At 42.5% G+C, this 19,866-nt stretch overlaps 1 protein-coding gene across 2 annotated transcripts in view; it reads right to left on the bottom strand.

The window, feature by feature from the left end:
- Positions 1-2,417: 2,417 nt before the first annotated feature.
- Positions 2,418-19,866, bottom strand: part of LOC141098686 (cytochrome P450 2D14-like) — a 242,917-nt gene continuing 225,468 nt past the window's right edge. For both annotated transcript variants that reach the window (XM_073586651.1, XM_073586650.1), the window contains one exon: positions 2,418-7,839. In XM_073586651.1, coding sequence (XP_073442752.1) covers positions 7,658-7,839 — 182 coding nt within the window. In that variant the 3' untranslated portion in view covers positions 2,418-7,657. The remainder of the gene's footprint in view (positions 7,840-19,866) is intronic.

Below are 19,866 nucleotides of genomic sequence, written 5' to 3'. Positions count from 1 at the left end.
AGGAGCGCAACAGAAGGTGCCAGAAACTGACCGCTGCCTCAAAAGATGCACCGATCTTTGCAAGATCCCACTGGAACAACATCGCGCTGGACGTTGTCGGCACCACCGCCCTTCAAGCCTCAGCAGAAGACTGGGAAGCCCTTGACACGATATGTGATTTAAGGAACTGCCGTTATCTTGTCTATTGCCCATTAACTCTGCTTATTACCTGCTTTTGAACTGTTTAACGTTCATCTAACTGTTTATCTCCCTGGTGGAGTATCCCCTGTAAAATTAAAACTGTTTAACCCTTGCTCTGCCTTCTGTCTGTCTCTGTATTCCGCAACCTGCTTACACCTCCACTTCATTGCACTCAACTACCCTTGCTACTATCCTTAAATTTTTCTGACAATGGCAGGCTAGAAAACTTATATTTGTGCCACCTGAGTGTGGCTCTGCATGAAAGCAGGTAGAGGTGTTGCATGTGGTATCAGGGCTCCCAGCAAAGGGGGACTACACAGATCCCTCACTCACCTCGTCTTACTGTGACGTTCATTGGAAAGCTGTAAATGCTGTCCCAGACCCCGATACCTCATGCCTGGCTGATTGCTGCAGTTCCATGCTGCTTGTACTGTGGGTGAAATGAGGTCCCTTTCCTTGTGTCTGTCCCTCATTTGATGTGTTTTGGCAGCATTTGGGGCCGTTCTAAGGTGTTGTGCATGCGTTTGTTTTTACCTCCCATTGACTATAATGGCATTCGGTAATGTTCGACGAATATTCGTTGAATAAATTGGCGAAAATTGAAAATTCGATGAAAGTAATCCGAATCGAACACTTCAATATTCGCTCATCTCTAGTTACAATTATTGTGATTACGAATATTACGGTACTCACTCATCATTAGCACTAGGTGATGCAGTTACTGTAATGCAATGTGATTATTGTTTAATGTGAACTAGCTATAGTGTATAGGTAAAGTATAGGATATAATTCAGAGTTTAGGACATACAGTAGAGCAACTTAGACAGTCATAAGCATTGTAATATGCTTAGTGCATACTGTTAGAAGACAGTGACTGTAGTTAGGTAGGTGAAAGATTAAGTTTGCCCAGCAACAAAGAGACAGTTAAAAATTGGTCCAGCCCAAAGTGGGAGTGGTTAGCACTAGTAAAAGGCAACCACTTCCTGGTTTAGTCAGTTAGTGAGAGAGTTCATTAGTGACAGTTGCTAGGGCAAGTTCAAGGTGCAGTGGACTGCTAGCAGAAAAAAGTACAAGTTGTACTGGGTGGTATGAAGCCTTACCAAATCTCCCTGAGGTTATTCCTGCTATGTCCGGAGTTCAAGGCTCGATTCGGTGGCTATGGAGCGCATTGACACCCCTTCCGTACAGAGGAAGTTGTACGTGAAACCACCTGAGGGGAAGGTTATGGATCTCGATAATACTGCGAGGTGTGATGGAAAATATCTGGAGCTGACAGGAATTGTTACAGCAGGGATAGTTCAGGTGGAAACAAAAGTAAAGCGTGAAGTGCAATGTGTTACTGAAACAAGGATCGGAGGGTGCTGTAACCGATACTGTGTGATGTCATCTTATTGAAAGTAATGGGTGGTGAAAAAACACTGAAAAATGCAGGGATCAGGTTTTTCTGTGCTTTTTGTGCCAAAACCTTATGAAGTAGAATATGATTTTGTTTTTGCACTAAACTTTATCAGTATGCACAAGAGACAAATGTAACATGACGAAAAAACAAGCAAACCTGCTTTTATTAGAAGCTTCTTTACTGCCAAAAAAGAAGGTTTCGCTGCAGAAAAAAACTCAGCAAAAATGCCACGTCACGTGTGAGCATAGCCTAGAACTGATTTCTATGAGATAAGCTACTGTGGAAATAACACAGAGTTCTTGGTTAGAAATTTGCTTTATTAGCCTTCATTTCTAGAATACTGCAGATATTTTAGTTTTTGAAGGTTACATGATGTTTCATACTCAGGATCGTTCTTTTTATTCTTTTCAATGTGTGTTTTTTTTAATATGAACAATAATGTTTTTACACACACCTCAAGGTTATTTAGACAAGATGAAAATCCAAAGGAAAAAAAGAGGGGGTCTCCAGCACCAAAATTAATGAAAAAAGATAAAACTCACATTTATTAAGAAGGTTTTAAAATCATATTAATAAGCCACCATGACAGGCAAGGCTTAAAACCTTCCTATAAAATGTGAGTTTTATCTTTTTTCACTAATTTTGGTGCTGGAGACCCCCTCTTTTTTTCCTTTGGATTTATAGTGCCAGTTGAACCGCACTGGACATCTCCTGGCATCAGACTGCTTATGGACTATATGGACACTGATGTACGGTAGGCTGAATATTTTTCCTCTTTTTTTGCTATAGACAAGATGTAGCTTGCAAAGAACATTTGTAAATCTGAGGTCAACTCTAATGCGTTCACAAAATTGTTTATTGGTTATACAAAAAAAATGCAGTGACATTACAGATATAGAAATTACCTAGACCATACATAGACACCAATAATTTGGTTACAGGGTCCAAACAGAATCTGGAGGAAGCGTCCATGCATGGATGAAGCAGGATGCTACATAATACAGTTATTGCAATATTATAAAATCAGGTTATTTATTGATGATGATTCCGAGGATGAAACTTTTGAAATGCTTAGGATTCCCAGAATGGTAATCTTTGCAGAGATTAAAATGTAAAAAAAGGTGTTTGCTAGAGACCACAATACGGCCACATTCACACGATCAGTATTTGGTCAGTATTTTACATCACTATTTGTAAGCCTGAACCAGGAGTGGAACAATCAGAGGAAAAGTATAATGGAAACACGTCACCACTTCTCTATTTTTCGCTCATTCCTGGCTTTGGCTTACAAATACTGATGTAAAATACCAAATACTTAACATGTGAACATGGCCTAAGGGAGCATTTTTACAACCATGTTATAGCTGCAATCTGCAGGTCTCCTGACCTAAACTTACAGCCTCTTAAGTGCATATAGCTGCTAGATCAGATCAAAAGACCCCCTGTCGAGCCAACCATTGTGGCTGTTATATAGGCTAAATATAATATGGTCACAAGAAACAAGTGAACAACTTTAAATAGGAGCTCTACTCTGCACCACAAGGCTCGAATGGATATGCAGTCCCGAACACTGTAATGAAATATTAATAGCTATTACTACACGTATGATGATTTAAGGAATTGCACCTTGGTGAAGAGTGATAGGTTACCAATATTTATTCTAGTTCTATTTACCGGAGTAAGATTTTATTAATGTAGAATTGATATCCGGTAAAGGACCACCTAAAAAGAACACGAGACCAAAACAACAGACCACTGGTGTACAACAGGAGAGGACGGACAAAAGAGGGCCCCTGTGCAAGAACAATATATGGGCCTTTTGTAGTCCAATAGCTCATCATAATGCACAGTTCCATTGATTTGGAGGTAGTAGTGGCCCCCTTATCTGTTGGGTCCCTCTGCTGCTGCAAAGATTGCACCAATGGCATGTCCGCACCTGGTATACGAAAAAATGTAAAGAAATAAAAGGAACGTGGATGGGAGTGGATAGGGGAAGGAAAGAAGGGGTTGAAGGCTAACGAATAAGGCTCCATTTAAATGTTGGTGACATTTCTTGTGTGCAAAAAGCTGACCAAATTTAATCAGTGTTGTTGATCAGAGTTTTCTCTCACATAAGAAAGTGATGAATGTTTCTCAAGCTTCTGATCTCAAACAGTCCATGGTACACTGACACCACATGGCTTGCATCCAAAGGCTGCCTAATATTTTTATGGACCCATAAACGAGATTGATACAATACACGGCTAAACATTGGACATGTGTCTGTGATTTTGTGTGGACCACACAATACGCAAAAACACGGACCAGTGAACAAAACATAAACTAAAATTACAAGTTCTAGCTTATAAAAACAATGAAAACTTGTATGTGAAAAACTGAGACCTGAATGATCCCTAAAGGAAAGAAAAAAATTGTCTGAGAAGCTCATAAGAAGCCCAAACCGATTGAGTCAGTATATCAATGCGGGCACTGAATATTAGGGTACCACTTTCTTGGGTGAGTTACTGTTGTATTCAGTTTCTTTACTACATTGAGTATGAGAATGCTATTTGGGAATGTTTTATGGTCATTATGTCCCCAGCCTATCTCCAAGCTTGTGCAAAATAATGCAGTATACATTCATCATAGCAATTGGGCAGCTAAGTAAATTCTATGAAACATTTTCACAGATACCACTGCAAGAAATGCAGAGGAGATTCCAGCTTGCAAGATCTGCTTATGATTTTCCAGTAAGTGGGGCTACTTCCACATCACAGTTCTTAAAGAAGCATTCCTCCAATCAAAGTTTGTATCCTCTTAATACATTGCAATTATTATATTATATAGCACGGTGTACTTACAATTACTCATTTTGTCTTTCTACCCAGCTAATTTCTGTCTTTTCTATGCTCAATGTAGAAACAGGAAGTTGCACGTCCCAGCAGAAATTATTCCTCTCTTCAACTTCTAACCCAGCTGCTCCCTCCTCCTCCCTGCCATTAATTTTTGCAGTGAGTGATGACTCATGCAGGAAAATTCACCTCCTGTTTCTACATATAACTTAGAAGGATTCAGGTAGTCTATTTTTAATTACATGATGTCATAGACCTAATGGAAAGCAAAAGAATTATCTGGGTAGAAAGGCAAAATGAGCAATTGTAAGTACACAGTACTATATAATATGATGATTGCAATATATTAAGAGGATAAAAAGTTTGATAGGAGGAGGAGTGCTTCTTTAGCCCCTTATTGTCCAATGACGGGCAGTCTGTTATTTAACACCTCCCCTCTCTGGCGCAGGCTCCGGCGATGAGCCCGCACCTTTTCCAGCACATGACAGCTGATCTGATCACAATTCCGCGGGTGGAATCATGATCTGCCCAAGGCTGTTAACATGATAAATTCCACTGTCAAACTCTTACAGTGGCATTTAACATGCACGCGCAGGAAGCGCGTTATTACCTCCTCCCATAGGCACCCGTGTCACATGACCGTGGGTCGCCGATGGGTTGGCATGACAACCCAGGGTCAACAGGAGACCCCTGTGGTTGTCACAGCCGGATAGCAATGAGCACCGCCCAGTGCTCGGCACTCATGGCAAGTGAGCATATCTGCTGCTCCATGTAGCACAAGTGATCGGATGAGCGCAGCTTCTAGTCTCCCATGGGGACTTTGAAGCAACTAAAAAGGAAAAAAAAAGTTTTTTAAAAAATTAAAAAATATAAAAGTTCAAATCACCCCTCGTTTGCCCCATTTAAAATAAAACAATAAAAAAATCAAACATACACATATTTGGTATCACCGCATTCAGAATCGCCCGATCTATCAATATTTAAAAAGAATCCAATCAGTAAACGGCATAGCGAGAAAAAAATCGAAACCCCAGAATTCCATTTTTTTGGTCGCTGCAACACTGCAATAAAATGCAATAACGGGTGATCAAAAGATTGTATGCACACCAAAATGGTATCAATAAAAACGTCAGATCAGCGCGCATAAAATAAGACCTCACCTGGCTCCAAATCTCAAAAAATGGACATGCTACGGGTCTCAGAAAATGGCAACTTTTTTTTTTTTTTTACAAATTTTGGATTTTTTTTCACCACTTAAATAAAAAAGAACCTAGACATGTTTGGTGTCTATGAACTCGTAATGACCTGGAGAATCATAATGGTAGGTCAGTTGTGACATTTAGTGAACATGGTAAAATAAAAATTCAATCATTTCCCAGTAAATAATATGGTAAAATCAATTGTGACATTCAAAAGTAGAACTCGTCCTGCAAAAAAACAAGTCTTCACATGGTCATATTGAAAGAAAAATAAAAAAGTTATGGCATGGGAAGAAGAAGAGCAAAAAATGAAAAAAAAACAAAAAAAAAACAAAAACGGAAATACCCCTGGTCCTTAAGGGGTTAAGCAATAGTTGCTTTACATAGGACATAGATCTCAGAAGAAGTTGTCAAACTCTGATGACGACAAGGAGCTAAATGAGACAGAAATGAAGCTGCAGATAAAGAAATGTAACCGTTCATACTCAACCACTGTCAGGGTGGCTTTAGGCCTCAGAGTCTGTAAATCGATCAACAGAGGCAAATTTACATCAATTATTACCTCATCAAGACATGGGTTGTTTTTTCTCACATGAGAAGAGAATCGGCAAAAACGTTTGGTCGAAATGTGGAGCTTTGAAACATAAAGAACTTGGTGCGGGGCTTAGCAGATATACTATGTTTCAGTGCAAATTATTTCTCAAGGTTAACATATGAGGAACCAGAAATGGCCCTGGATGATTACAGGTGCTGTTGTGTGAATCCAAACTTTAGTCAATATGTTCACTGGGAAAAGAAAAAGCTCTATATCAACCAGTAATTTACTAGATTGTTGTGAGACCAGTCCAACAGGGCCAGGCAAAGAATGAGAGCAATCTTATGGTATACTTTAATATCAGGTAACCTGCCTTCACCCACTTTAATCTGGCCCTGATCATATATGCTGTCCACCTCCTACTTAGCCGCAGTAAAAGTTTCTATATCCATATAATCACAGTGTAATTTACAACTTTGCAATAATTATCTGATATAATGGTTATTGTGAGGAAGAATAATATAATTCTACTCTTAAAAGCATAATTACAGGTTTATTACTCTAGTCGTACAGTACTCATTTAGTGCTAATAAACCTTACAGTTATTTTAAAAAAGATTAGGGAGTCATTTTTTGCAAACAACTATTGAAAAATAGCAAACATTTCTAGCCTTTAGAGATGAGCGAATCTTTTGAAAATGTGAATTTGCCACCTTAGGTGAACTTTACCTAAGTAATTGATTTGCCATAAATTGCAAGTACAGCAAAGCCTCTAATAATTAATGTCCAAGTGTTTTCAATATATGACTATGAGCAGTGGTGTAACAAGAAGCTCATGGGCCTCAAATCAAAATTTCTAAGGCCGTCATCTATCATAGCTCTCTAATAGTATTGGTCTCCACATGGACCAAAGACACATTTAGGGCCCTCTTAAGCTGCAGGGCTCAAGTGCAACCCCCGCTCCTTTCACTATGCCCCTCACTATGGGTAAACAGGTGCTAGCTATTTTTCCCTGCAGTCATGTCACACACAATATCTATAATGTTTACTTAGTATTTTAAACTTTTACATTTTTCTCTATTGCTAAGCTATTAGCCGTGATGTCCTTGGACTTTCCAAATTCCTCATAGAATGGGTGCTGCATTCCCTGCTTCTGCTTTTATACAGACTGGGTTTTCTGATTGACTGTGATGTGACCATGTGATATGATAGCTGCAAGCCATTATGGGTAAGCTTATGCGGGTACACCTGGGGTCACATGAAGCTTCTCTGGCACATACAATCTTTTTCTTTATGTAAAATGCTGGTAGACTTTTTTGAGGCATTTCTCACAAATTGAATTGTAATTTGTTCAAATTCGCTTGGTCTAGTGAATTTCCAAAAGTTCGACTCACATCAAATAGATTAGTTCATCTCTACTATCATTATACTTATGAAATTCCATTCTATATTTGCACAGAATTTAAGAAGCAGGTGCAGTGATGTAAAATATTTTAGATCTCGTGATTTGAAAGTTACACCCTAGCTACAACACGAATATTGTAGGGATGTGGACTTTGCGTAATCGCAAAGTAAGGATCTTCTCTTGGACGAGGTTGGTCATTTGGAATCTCAAAAGTAAGTTGCTGTAAAAATGTGGTAAAAAACAGGAAGAGTTCCATCCTGGCAAGTTGTTCTCCAACACAAGCTCTACGACCTACAAAAGAAAAAGATTTTTTTGAATGCTAGCACATATTAATCAACCAATGTCCTATATTAATTACTAAGGGCACTTCACATCAGGATATAACACAATTCCCATATACCGCTATACAGGATAACAAAGAGATCCAAAATAACAATAATAATAAATAAATGTATTATTATTATTATAATACATTTTATTTCGATAGCGCCGACATATTCCACAGCACTTTACATTTCAGAGGGGACTTGTACAGACGATAGACATTACAGCATAACAATAATCATATAGATCATAACATACCAAGAGAAATGAGGGCCCTGCTCGCAAGCTTACAATCTATGAGAAAAAAAAAAAAGGGAGACACGAAAGGTGGGTGGTAACAGTTGCCCTGATTGTATGGACCAGCCATAATGTTAAGTGTGTAACAGTACAGACGCAGAGGGCTAATGGATGCATAAAGCATGTGGGAACATGATGCTGGGAGCCTGGTTATGGTAAAAACTTTTGGTTGTGCCACATAGGGATAGATTAGGTTAATGCGTTGCGGCGGTAGGCCAGTCTGAATAAATGAGTTTTCAGGGCACGCTTAAAATTGTGGGGATTGGGGACTGATCGTATTGACCTGGGAAGTGCATTCAAAAGAATTGGTGCAGCACGTGTATAGTTTTGGAGACGGGAGTGGGAGGTTCTGATTATTGAAGATGCTAACCTCAGGTCATCCATCAGCAGAACGGAGGGCGCAGGTAGGATGGTATACTGAAACAAGGGAGGAGATGTAGGGTGGTGCTGAGCCATGAAGAGCTTTGTGGGTGAGGGTAATAAGTTTGTACTGGATTCTTGAGTGGATGGGTAGCCAGTGTAATGACTGGCACAAGGTAGAGGCATCGGTGTAACGATTGGCAAGGAATATGATCCTGGCAGCTGCATTCAAGACAGATTGGAGAGGGGAGAGTTTGGTAAGAGGGAGACCGATTAGAAGAGAGTTACAATAGTCGAGACGAGAATGAATAAGAGAAACAGTAAGAGTTTTTGCGTAGTCAAAAGTAAGAAAAGGTCGAATTCTAGAAATGATTTTGAGGTGCAGATAACAAGAGCAAGCCAGTGATCGTATGTGGGGGACAAAGGAAAGATATATAGATATCACTCCATAACACATGTAAATAGCGTTGCAATTCATGCTATCTTAAAAAACAATAGATATAATCAATATTATTAGACAGTAGTGCAATAGTTATATGTGTGCTGAGAAACGCATGAACAATAACACTTACGCAAATGAGCTACCAATCTCACATGCACTACACTTCCAAATCACTGCCAAATTGGTATATATATATATATATCTCAAAAATTGCCCGCAAGTATATTGAGCCAGATAGTGATACTAATGAATAGCATAGAAAAGTGGTGGTTTCCGAAAGGAGCCACTCCTTGGCTGGGTCCTTCCCTGGAGGAAGATCTGGCTAGTCCTGTGTTTGAGACTCTTAAATGAGGCTCCACGGACTTTATTTGCATATTCGTATTTCCCAGGGAGCAATGCACCTAGGATTTCACTGTGATTGAGCGCCTTTGCTGGCTGCCGCAGTGTTTTCTTTGACTGATCTCCCTGAGGTCAGTGATTGTTTCTTGATGTTAGCATAGAAAAGTGCCTTATTAACAAAAGGATAGGACCAGCGATAAGCTGCAGGCTGGCAATGAAAAAATAAACTGGAGCCACATGTAAGGTAACACAGACTAATCCTATAGCAAAAAAAGGGGAATCCCCCAGCCTTTAACCATCCAAGTCCGAGGTATAATATCCTAAATCAACATATTTACCGGTGTGTGTAGGTGCCCCCCGACGCGCGTTTCGCCGCCAGCTACTTCCAGGGGGCGTGTCTGAAGTAAGGGGCGGCAGGTTTTTATATGAGCACCATGTTGCTGGAATCCAGTCAGCAGTAATGGCGCATGAAGCTCTAGCCCCGCCCCGCCCCCTATGACGTGCTTCCTCACAGCGCTCTGTAACACGCAAGCTAAACCCTGCATGTCAGTGTCAGAGCATCATAGGAAGTGACGGGGGCTGAGGATACATGTGCATGCGCACAAGCTAGACCGCGATCTTTGTAGATAGAACTTAATGCACAGATCAAACCCCTAAAAGAACACTAAATAATCAATATATTCAATCATTATCATATTCTTCCTATCAATCCACTGTAGTATAATTGACAATATAAAGATTATGTGTAAAAGGACATATATACGTGTCCGGGACATATTTAAAGTGAAAGTGCATAATTAATCAAATCACCATTAATATAATTAATCAACACCAAAACCATATATAAGCAATAATATAAATAACCATCATAAAATGTAAAGTGCAAAATGTAAGATTAAACTAATTAATTTAATGAAGTGCTAATATTTCAAGTGACAGTTTTTCAAAAAAAATCTACCATTAAATCCAATTTATCAAAGGATAGTAATTAATAGTGCAATATATAGTATAAACACATAATAATATCTCACAATTAATAAATAATATATTTAATTTATTTATACAAGCTAAAGTGACCGGTGACAGTGACTGTGTTTAGCATATAATCATATAATAAATTTCATATACTGCATTTTCCGCTTTGTAAGGCACACTTATTTTCCCCAAATTGGGGGGAAAATGGGGGTGCGTCTTACAATCGGAATATTGAAAAAAAAAAGGGATTTTTCTTACTTTTATGGCGGCTGCGGAAATGGAGCTCGTCGGAGCTCTCGGTCACAGCGCTCGATCTGCGCATGCGCTGACTATATCAATGAGCTGGCAGCAGGCAGGATTCTGGGCTCTGCTGCACACGGAGCCCTAAAGCAGTGGAGGGAGAGAAGCATGATTCTCCTCCTTCTCTGCAGGGATGGATAGTGATTGGTGGAGGGAACTGTTGCTGAGCTGCCTCCACCAATCAGTTATCTGTCCCTGCACAATATTACTGTTGCACTACATTATTTCCACAAGCACCAGATCCTTGGGAGAGGTGAGCACACATTGAAGGGAAGCACAACCCCCAACATCCTTCAGAATATACGGCACCAATGGGTGTATTCTGACGGATGATGGGGGTTGTAGCCATATTTGGTGTAACCCCAATAACTCCGTCATCCACAGATCCCTCATAACAGTGTGTCACCACAAATCCCCATAACAATGCGTCACCAAAGATCCCCATAACAGTGCGTTACCACATTCCCCATAACAGTGCGTCACCACATTCCCCATAACACTGCATCACCACACATCCCCATAACAGTGCTTCACCACACGTCCCCATAACAGTGTGTCACCACAGATCCTCATAACAGTGTGTCACCACAGATTCCCCATAACAGTGTGTCACCACAGATTCCCCATAACAGTGCGTCACAACACAAATCCCCATAACAGTACGTCACCACAAATCCTCATAACAGTGCGTCACCACAGATCCTCATAACAGTGCGTCACCACAAATTCCCTTTAACAGTGCGTCACCACAGATCCCCATAACAGTGCATCACCACAAATCCTCATAACAGTGCGTCACCACAGATGCTCATAACAGTGCGTCACCACAAATTCCCATAACAGTGCGTCACCACAGATCCCCATAACAGTGCATCACCACAGATCCCCATAACAGTGCATCACCACAGATCCCCATAACAGTGTGTCACCACAGATCCCCATAACAGTGTGTCACCACAGATCCCCATAACAGTGTGTCACCACAGATCAGTAAAGAGCTGGATATTGACTTAAAGGGCCACTTAATATGGTGGTAATGGTGGTTTCCGAAAGGAGCTACTCCTTGGCTGGGTCCTTCCCTGGAGGAAGATCTGGCTAGTCCTGTGTTTGAGACTCTTAAATGAGGCTCCATGGACTTTATTTGCATATTCGTATTTCCCAGGGAGCAATGCACCTAGGATTTCACTGTGATTGAGCGTCTTTGCCGGCTACCACAGTGTTTTCTTTGACTGGTCTCCCTCAGGTCAGTGATTGTTTCGTGATGTTGGTCTACTAGGCATTGCTCCCACCTAACCAGAATCCTACTCCACACTGATGAGGGGCAACAACCCGAAACAGCTGTCTGTGGATGGATACCTGGCCTTGGTATTTCCCTTGTCATATCTGTAAACTCGTAAAGAGCTGGATATTGACTTAAAGGGCCACTTAATATGGTGGTTTCTGAAAGGAGCCACTCCTTGGCTTGGTCCTTCCCTGGAGGAAGATCTGGCTAGTCCTGTGTTTGAGACTCTTAAATGAGGCTCCACGGACTTGCATATTCGTATTTCCCAGGGAGCAATGCACCTAGGATTTCACTGTGATTGAGCGCCGCTGCCGGCTGCCGCAGTGTTTCCTTTGACTGGTCTCCCTGAGGTCAGTGATTGTTTCGTGATGTTAGCATAGAAAAGCGGCTTATTAACAAAAGGATAAGACCAGCGGTAAGCTGCAGTCTGGCAATGAAAAATAAACCGGAGTCACGTGTAAGGTAACACAGACTAATCCTGTAGCAAAAAAAGGGGAATCCTCCAGCCCTTAACCATCCAAGTCCGAGGTATAATATCCTAACTCAACATATTTACTGGTGTGTGTAGGTGCCCGTGGCGTCCCCTCACTCTGACGCACATTTCGCCGCCAGCTACTTCCAGGGGGGCGTCTAAGGTAAGGGGCGGCAGGTTTTTATATGAGCACCATGTTGCCGGAATCCAGTCAGCAGTAGCAGCGCATGAAGCCCTAACCCCTCTCCCTGTGACGTGCTTCCTCACAGCGCTCTATGACACGCAAGCTAAACCCTGCATGTCAGTGTCAGAGCATCATAGGAAGTGATGGGGGCTGAGGATACATGTGCATGTGTGGCGCCCCTGAGGCTCAGTCGCCACAGAGGTACTGCACCTTCTCATAAGGTGGGGAGCCCCACCATACAGGTAAGGTGGGAACTCCTGACCACGCTCCAACACTCACACCCCACACAACAGGGTAGTTCAGCAAAGTGTGGCAGAGCACCTTTGGTGGCTCCCTGCTTGGAACATGAAACGTCATGCGAGGTGGGTGGAGATGAGAATACAAAAAAGAGTGGGAAGGTTTAGAATTACAGGTCAGTCTGAGGGAGGAAGTCACTCAGAGAGGAGTGAGGAAAGAAGATCCCTGAGAGAGGTATGGAGGAAGGAGTGCTGCAGCAGACCTGAGTGACCCGGGTCTGCTGGCACGGGAAAGGAAAGAAGGAGACAGACATTGAACTGAAGCCTGAGCTTCCATAGGAAAGAAAGACAAGTACGGAACGTAGGAGAATAAGAGAAGACAGAGGACGTGGGTTAGGAGAGAACCCTGCCTAGAAGTTCTAAGCGCATGGCCGGGGCCCGGTTCCCGAGGTTGTATGGACACTAATGGTTCTGCAGGAGACACCGGTGGAGTAGTGGGCTGTAAATGCACTACTCCCATCTAAGACTTGGGGGCACAACAGCAATACAGATAGAGAGCCGGGACTCAGGAGTAAGGCGTCCCCGAAGCAGGCTACAGCTGTCTTCTCGTACAAGTAAAGTTCTTGGGAACATCTGTTAGGAGGAACTCCAGTGTAACTCAGTACTAGGAGATCTTCATACTAAAAGGCGCTATAAGAGGAGACGTTCAGAAAGGTACATGTTGGCGGAGCGTTGGAAGAGAGCATTCCATCTTGCCTGGAGGTTGGCTGAGTCCCTGACCCGGAGGACATGGCACGGAGGCCGGCACCTGTGTGTACTACAGACTGTGAGTAAAGCTTTGGAACTACAAGCCCTGGTGTCCTCCATTGATTCTTGCGCCAACACACTCAGCACTGCTACCTCTGCTTCTACACCGCCTGCGCCTCTCCTCTTCCCCTACATCTACACTGCCCTGGGGCTACAGCTCCACCTGTGGGGAGCTTCACCATCTTGGCTGCAACCCATCACCAGCCCCAGAGGATCTGCAAGCAGCGTCGGCCTAACATCTCGCTTGCCAAACATCACAGGTGGCGTCGCAAACTATTCCATCTAACTACATTCCACCATACACAATTTCCCCATTACTTGGGCGCCCAGGGCCACGGTCCAGGTCACTGCTGCTGTGACACATCCCACTGATACCGGCCCGGTACCGAGTACCCCATGGCCCTGGGAGGCCGACCCACATACGCACAAGCTAGACCGCGATCTTTGTAGATAGAACTTAATGCACAGATCAAACCCCTAAAAAATTCCTAAATAATCCATATATTCAATCATTATCATATTCTTCCTATCAATCCACTGTAGTATAAGTGACAATATAAAGGTTATGTGTAAAAGGACATATATACATGTCCGGGACATATTTAAAGTGAAAGTGCATAATTAATCAATCAAATCACCACTAATATAATTAATTAACGCCAAAACAATATATAAGCAATAATATAAATAACCATCATAAAATATTCAGTGCAAAATGTAAGATTAAATTAATTAATTTAATGAAGTGACAGTGCTAATATTTCAAGTGACAGTTTTTCAATAAAAATCTACCATTAATTCCAATTTATCAAAGGATAGTAATTAATAGTGCAATATATAAACACATAATATCTCACAATTAATAAATAATATATTTAATTTATTTATAAAAGCTAAAGTGACCGGTGACAGTGACTATGTGTTTAGCATATAATCATATAATAAAATTTCATATACCGTATTTTCCGCTTTGAAAGACACACTTTTATTTCCCCCAAATTGGGGGGAAAATGGGGGTGCATCTTACAATCGGAATATTGAAAAAAAAAAGGGATTTTTCTTACTTTTATGGCGGCGGTGGCGGCTGCAGAGCAGGCGGCTGTGGAGCGGGCGGGCGGGCGGTCTGGGCTGGATAGCTGGACGAAAGCAGGGCCATCGGTGGGGCAGTGCAGGAGCTGGGGGAGGCAGCGCGGCTTCTCCGGTGTTCGGGCGGTACAGTGTAGGCCGGCGCCATTGCACTTCTGGTATCCGGAGTTTCCGGTTTCCGGAATAAGCGCCAGTGCCTGTGCTGTACCAGGACTTCAAGAAAATGGCCGCCGAGCCAGCGCATGCGCAGAAGGAGTTCGGTCGGAGCTCTCGGTAACAGTGCTCAATCTGCGCATGCGCTGACTATCTCAATGAGCTGGCAGCAGGCAGGTTTCTGGGCTCCGCTGCACACGGAGCCCTAAAGCAGAGGAGGGAGAGAAGCATGATTCTCCTCCTTCTCTGCAGGGATGGATAGTGATTGATGGAGGGAACTGTTGCTGAGCTGCCTCCACCAATCAGTTATCTGTCCCTGCACAATATTACTGTTGCACTACATTATTTCCACAAGCACCAGATCCTTGGGAGAGGTGAGAGCACACATTGAAGGGAAGCACAACCCCCATCATCCATCAGAATATACTGTACCAATGGGTGTATTCTGATGGATGATGGGGGTTGTAGCAATATTTGGTGTAACCCCAATAACTACGTCATCCACAGATCCCCCATAACAGTTCGTCATCAAAGATCCCCATAACAGTGCGTCATCAAAGATCCCCATAACAGTGCATCACCAAAGATCCCCATAACAGTGCATCACCAAAGATCCCCATAACAGTGCATCATCAGAGATCCCCATAACAGTGCGTCACCACAGATCCTCATAACAGTGCATCACCACAAATCCTCATAACAGTGCGTCACCACACGTCCCCATAACAGTGCATCACCACACGTCCCCATAACAGTGCGTCACCACACGTCCCCATAACAGTGCGTCACCACACGTCCCCATAACAGTGCGTCACCACAGATCCTCATAACAGTGCGTCATCCACAGATCTCCCATAAGAGTGCGTCACCACATTCCCTATAACAGTGCATCATCAAAGATCCCCATAACAGTGCATCACCACAAATCCTCATAACAGTGCGTCACCACAGATCCTCATAACAGTGCGTCATCCACAGATCCTCATAACAGTGCATCACCACAGATCTCCCATAACAGTGCGTCACCACATTCCCTATAACAGTGCATCATCACAGATCCCCATAACAGTGCATCACCACAAATCCTCATAACAGTGCGTCACCACAGATCCTCATAACAGTGTGTCATCCACAGATCCTCATAACAGTGCATCACCAAAGATCCCCATAACAGTGCGTCACCTCATTCCCCATAACAGTGCGTCACCACAGATCCTCATAACAGTGCCTCATCCACAGATCCTCATAACAGTGCGTCACCACAGATCCCCCATAACAGTGCGTCACCTCATTCCCTATAACAGTGCGTCACCACAGATCCTCATAACAGTGTGTCACCACAGATCCTCATAACAGTGCGCCACCACAGATCCTCATAACAGTGCATCACCACAGATCCCCCATAACAGTGTGTCACCACAGATCCTCATAACAGTGCGTCATCCACAGATCCTCATAACAGGGCGTCACCACAGATCCCCCATAACAGTGCGTCACCACAGATCCCCATAACAGTGCGTCACCACATTCCCTATAACAGTGGATCATCACAGATCCCCATAACAGTGCGTCACCACAGATCCTCATAACAGTGCGTCATCCACAGATCCTCATAACAGTGCGTCACCACATTCCCTATAACAGTGCGTCACCAAAGATCCCCATAACAGTGTGTCTCCACATTCCCTATAACAGTGCGTCACCACTAGTGTTGAGCGATACCATCCGATACCCTAAAATATCGGATCGGATGGTATCGGCCCGATACGAAAAAAGTATCGGGTATCGCCGATTCCGATACCGGAAGTCCCATTCAAGTCTATGGGACTTCCGGTCTCGGAATAAGAAAAACCCTTTTCTGTCCTTGTACAGCCTCTCGGGGGTGTGTACGGACCTTCCGGGGGTCTGTGCCGACTGCCGGGGGTCTGTACCGGCCTGCCGGGGGGCTGTGCCGGTCATCCGGTGGTCTGTATCGACTGCCCGGGGGTCTGCGCATGCTGCGGGGGTCTGTACCGGCCTGCCGGTGGGCTGTGCCGGCCTGCCGGTGGTCTGTACCGACTGTCCAGGGGTCTGAGCAGGCTGCGGGCGTCTCTGCAGGATCGTCCGATGGGACAAGCCAGTTACATTTTGGAAGACGGTCCTGTGGACTGATGAAACGAAGATTGAGTTGTTTGGTCATACAAAAAGGCGTTATGCACGGAGGCTAAAAAACACAGCATTCCAAGAAAAACACTTGCTACCCACAGTAAAATTTGGTGGAGGTTCCATCATGCTTTGGGACTGTGTGGCCAATGCCGGCACCGGGAATCTTGTTAAAGTTGAGGGTCACATGGATTCAACTCAGTATCAGCAGATTCTTGACAATAATGTGCAAGAATCAGTGACGAAGTTGAAGTTACGCGTTGGATGGATATTTCAGCAAGACAATGATCCAAAACACCGCTCCAAATCTACTCAGGCATTCATGCAGAGGAACAATTACAATGTTCTGGAATGGCCATCCCAGTCCCCAGACCTGAATATCATTGAACATCTGTGGGATGATATGAAGCGGGATGTCCATGTTCGGCGACCATCAAACTTAACTGAACTGGAATTCTTTTGTAAACAGGAATGGTCACAAATCCCTTCATCCAGGATCCAGGAACTCATTAATAGCTACAGGAAGCGACTAGAGGCTGTTATTTTTGCAAAAGGAGGATCTACGAAAAATATTAATGTCACTTTTATGTTGAGGTGCCCATACTTTTGCACCGGTCAAATTTTGTTAAAATGCAGATTGCACATTTTCTGTTAGTACAATAAACCTCATTTGAATCCAGAAATATAACTGAGTCCATCAGTTATTAGATATATGAAACTGAAATGGCTGTTGCAAAAACCAAAATTGTTATAAAGAAAAAAGGTTAACATTAATAGGGGTGCCCAAACTTTAACATATGACTGTATGTTGCATGTGGTATATATGTAGTATATATGTATGTTGCATGCATGTAGTATATATGTGGTATATATGTAGTATGCATGTTGCATACATGTGGTATATATGCATGTTGCATGCATGTAGTATAAAAGTTGTATATATGTATGTTGCATGCATGTGGTATATATGTAGTATGCATGCAGTATATATGTAGTATGTATGTAGTATGTTGCATGCATGTAGTATATATGTAGAATGTATGTTGCATGCATGTAGTATATATGTATGTTGCATGCATGTGGTATATATGTAGTATGCATGTAGTATATATGTAGTATGTATGTAGTATGCATGTTGCATGCATGTAGTATATATGTAGTATGTATGTTGCATGTAATATACAGTATATGTAGTTTATATGTAGTATGTATGTAGTATGTATGTATGTTGCATGCATGTAGTATATATGTAGTATGCATGTTGCATGCATGTAGTATATATGTAGTATGCATATAGTATATATGTAGTATGAATGTATGTTGCATGCATGTAGTATATATGTAGTATGTATGTAGTATGTATGTTGCATGCATGTAGTATGCATGTAGTATATATGTGGTACATATGTAGTATGCATGTTGCATGCATGTAGTATATATGTAGTATGTATGTTGCATGTAGTATATATGTATGTTGCATGCATGTGGTATATATGTAGTATGTATGCTGCATGCATGTGGTATATATGTAGTATGCATGTAGTATATATATGTGGTATATATGTAGTATGCATGTTGCATGCATGTGGTATATATGTAGTATGCATGTAGTATATATGTATGTTGCATGCATGTAGTATATGTGTTATATATGTAGTATGCATGTCGCATGCATGTAGTATATATGTAGCATGTATGTTGCATGTAGTATATATGTAGTATATATGTATGTTGCATGCATGTAGTATATGTTGTATGTATGTTGCATGCATGTGGTATATATGTAGTATGTATGTTGAATGCATGTGGTATATATGTAGTATGCATGTAGTATATATGTGGTATATATGTAGTATGTATGTTGCATGTAGTATATATGTTGCATATATGTATGTTGCATGTAGTATATATGTAGTATGCATGTAGTATATATGTGGTACATATGTAGTATGCATGTTGCATGCATGTGGTATATATGTAGTATGTATGTTGCATGTAGTATATATGTATGTTGCATGCATGTAGTATATATGTTGCATGTAGTATATGTAGTATATATGTATGTTGCATGCATGTAATATGTATGTTGCATGCATGTGGTATATATGTAGTATGCATGTAGTATATATGTAGTATATATGTATGTTGCATGCATGTAGTATGTATGTAGTATGTATGTTGCATGCATGTAGCATGTATGTAGTATGTATGTTACATGCATGTAGTATGTATGTAGCATGTATGTAGTATGTATGTTGCATGCATGTAGTATGTATGTAGTATGTATGTAGTATGTATGTATTTTTTTTTTTACACTCAACACATTAGCCGGATGATGGGACTACTACTGTCCCATCATTGGCTAATGTGTCAATCACTGTTGTTGTAGCAGGCATCGCCCGATGGGCCTTGTAGTCCCATTGGACGATGCCTGCACAGACCCCGCAGCCTGCACAGACCCCTGGACAGTCGGCACAGACCACCGGCGTGCCGGCACAGCCCCCTGGCAGGCCGGTACAGACCCCCGACGGTCGGCACAGACCCCCGGGCAGTCGGCACAGACCCCCGGGCAGTCGGCAAAGACCCCCGGGCAGGCCGTTACAGACCCCCGGGCAGGCTGGTACAGACCCCCGGGCAGGCCAGCACAGACACCCGGGCAGGCCGGTACAGACCCCCCGGAAGGCCCGAACCGACGGCGCATCATGATGCGCACAGATCGCGCATCATGATGACGTCATTTCGGCAGCCAATCTTAGCCACAACAGTGGCTCATTGCATTATGGGAACTTCTGATTCCGATATTGAAAAAATATCGGTACTCGGTATCGGAATTCCGATACAGCGAATATCGGCCGATACCCGATATTTGCAGTATCGGAATGCTCAACACTAGTCACCACAGATCCTCATAACAGTGCG

This window comes from Dendrobates tinctorius, unplaced genomic scaffold, assembly GCF_039654945.1.
Source record: "Dendrobates tinctorius isolate UK_male_01 unplaced genomic scaffold, ASM3965494v1 ptg000094l, whole genome shotgun sequence".
In the NCBI taxonomy this organism is placed as follows: domain Eukaryota; kingdom Metazoa; phylum Chordata; class Amphibia; order Anura; family Dendrobatidae; genus Dendrobates; species Dendrobates tinctorius.
The sequence above is the reverse complement of the archived record's forward strand: the minus strand, read 5'-3'. Positions and strand labels throughout refer to the sequence as shown.